Genomic DNA, 1,646 nt, shown 5'->3' on the forward strand with positions numbered 1-1,646 from the left:
GGGTTGAGCGGGGTCGGGTTGGCGTGCCCGCGTGCGTACCGAGGTGAAGACCTCCGTGGTCTGCTGGATGGTGGCGATCTTGGTCCAGCCCCACTTCTTGAAGAGCTGGACGCGCGTGGGGTTGTGCAGGGTGGCCGAGGGGTGGGTGCGGAAGAAGGTGGGGAAGCGCTGGCGGTTGGAGAGGGCTGGGGAGCTCGAGCCGTATGACAGCTGCAAGGCAGGGGGTAGAGAGGGGCTGTGAGCGCCGAACCGCCGCCTGTACCCCTACAGCCGCGTGCACCTCGCCGCCCTGACCCTGGGGCAGCAACCACGTCACACCAGAGGACAACACAAGGACGGAAACCGCTCGCTCTGGGGACATGCTTGCCTACCGCCGAGCTCGCAGACCGCTGGACACACAACAACCGTCAGCACTGCAACAACACGAGCGTGTAAGCGCACACCACTGACAGCTGTACACGCACCGAGGACTGCTGCCGGGCCGGCAACAGCAACACAAGTCAGGAGTCACAGCACAGCAATGACACAGGCGCAGGCATCACCGCAAACACGCCGGCAACAAGTCCACGTGASAGTCAACAACAACCGGGCACGTGGCAACCACTGCACACACAAGAACAGCACACGTAGAAACACCTGCATGCTGCACGTTTCAACAACCGTTGCTCTGGCAACAGCCACACGGGCAGCAACAGCCTCAAAGCAACAGCCGCACAYATAGCAACAATTGCACACACAGCAATATTTGCATGTAGCTGTAATGGGACAACAGTGGCAGTAATAGCAACAGCCCCAGCAACAGTTGAAGCTACAGCCATGCACACAGAAACAGCTGTACCTCCCCCCAAAATCTAATCTTGTCTCTGTGAGTGTGTGTGTGACGGCACACACGTGCATGCACACCCAACCACTTCCTCACTGYGGAGCAAACACAAACAGCTACACTTTGAAACAACCACCCCTCACATACCCCCGGCAGACCTGCACACACGGCTGTGTCACTGCCACCGACCACCAGACTCTAAGCGGACTGCTACCACCCTGTGACAACTCACCGCTGTCACCACAACGCACTCCCCGCTCCCCCAGAGACACAACCCACCCTCAACACCCCACGCTACACCAATCCCTGGCCCAGCARGATACACCCCGGCAGAGAACAGGTCTCCAAGCTTGGCTGTGCCAGCTTCTACCCCGCTTTGGTCTGCACCCGACCTGCTGCGCCCCAGGGTAAACCCCRGTGAGAGGGGGCAGAAGGCAGGAGCCAAGGGTGGGGAGGGGGTCGCCCACCCTCGTCCTCCCCCGTGTCCCCGCCGGGGGTTGCTCCTCACCACGATGAGGTTCCACATGCGGGCGGCCTCGGCCACCAGCGTGGAGACGCTGCTGCAGCCAGGCATGAGGATAATCTTGATGGGGTCGTTGTAGAGCAGCTCGTAGAGATACTTGGTGGCCTGGCCAGGGTCACACTGCGGGGTAGGGGGCAACGAGGGTCACGTGGCTGCTGGGGACCCCCCCCCCAATCCACCCCCTTCCCCTGGTCCAGAACCACGGCAGAGCTCCAGGCTCCCAGTCCAGCTCCTCCTGGTCTAACCCGCGGACCCCAGCAGCACCCGGAGAACCTGGGTGTCCGGGCTGCTCCTGCTCGG

General features: G+C 61.9%; 1 protein-coding gene across 1 annotated transcript in view; it reads right to left on the bottom strand.

The window, feature by feature from the left end:
• GABBR1 (gamma-aminobutyric acid type B receptor subunit 1) overlaps positions 1 to 1,466 on the bottom strand; it is a gene marked incomplete at its 5' end in the record, with an annotated part of 7,683 nt that extends 6,217 nt beyond the window's left edge. Inside the window, 2 exons of the mRNA XM_085322463.1 lie at positions 40 to 210; positions 1,332 to 1,466. Coding sequence (XP_085178589.1) covers positions 40 to 210; positions 1,332 to 1,466 — 306 coding nt within the window. The remainder of the gene's footprint in view (positions 1 to 39; positions 211 to 1,331) is intronic.
• Between the last annotated feature and the right edge of the window lie 180 nt (positions 1,467 to 1,646).

The sequence above is a fragment of the Rhea americana genome, unplaced genomic scaffold (genome assembly GCF_003343005.1).
Source record: "Rhea americana isolate MKP2758 unplaced genomic scaffold, rheAme1 scaffold_778, whole genome shotgun sequence".
NCBI classification, from domain to species: Eukaryota; Metazoa; Chordata; class Aves; order Rheiformes; family Rheidae; genus Rhea; species Rhea americana.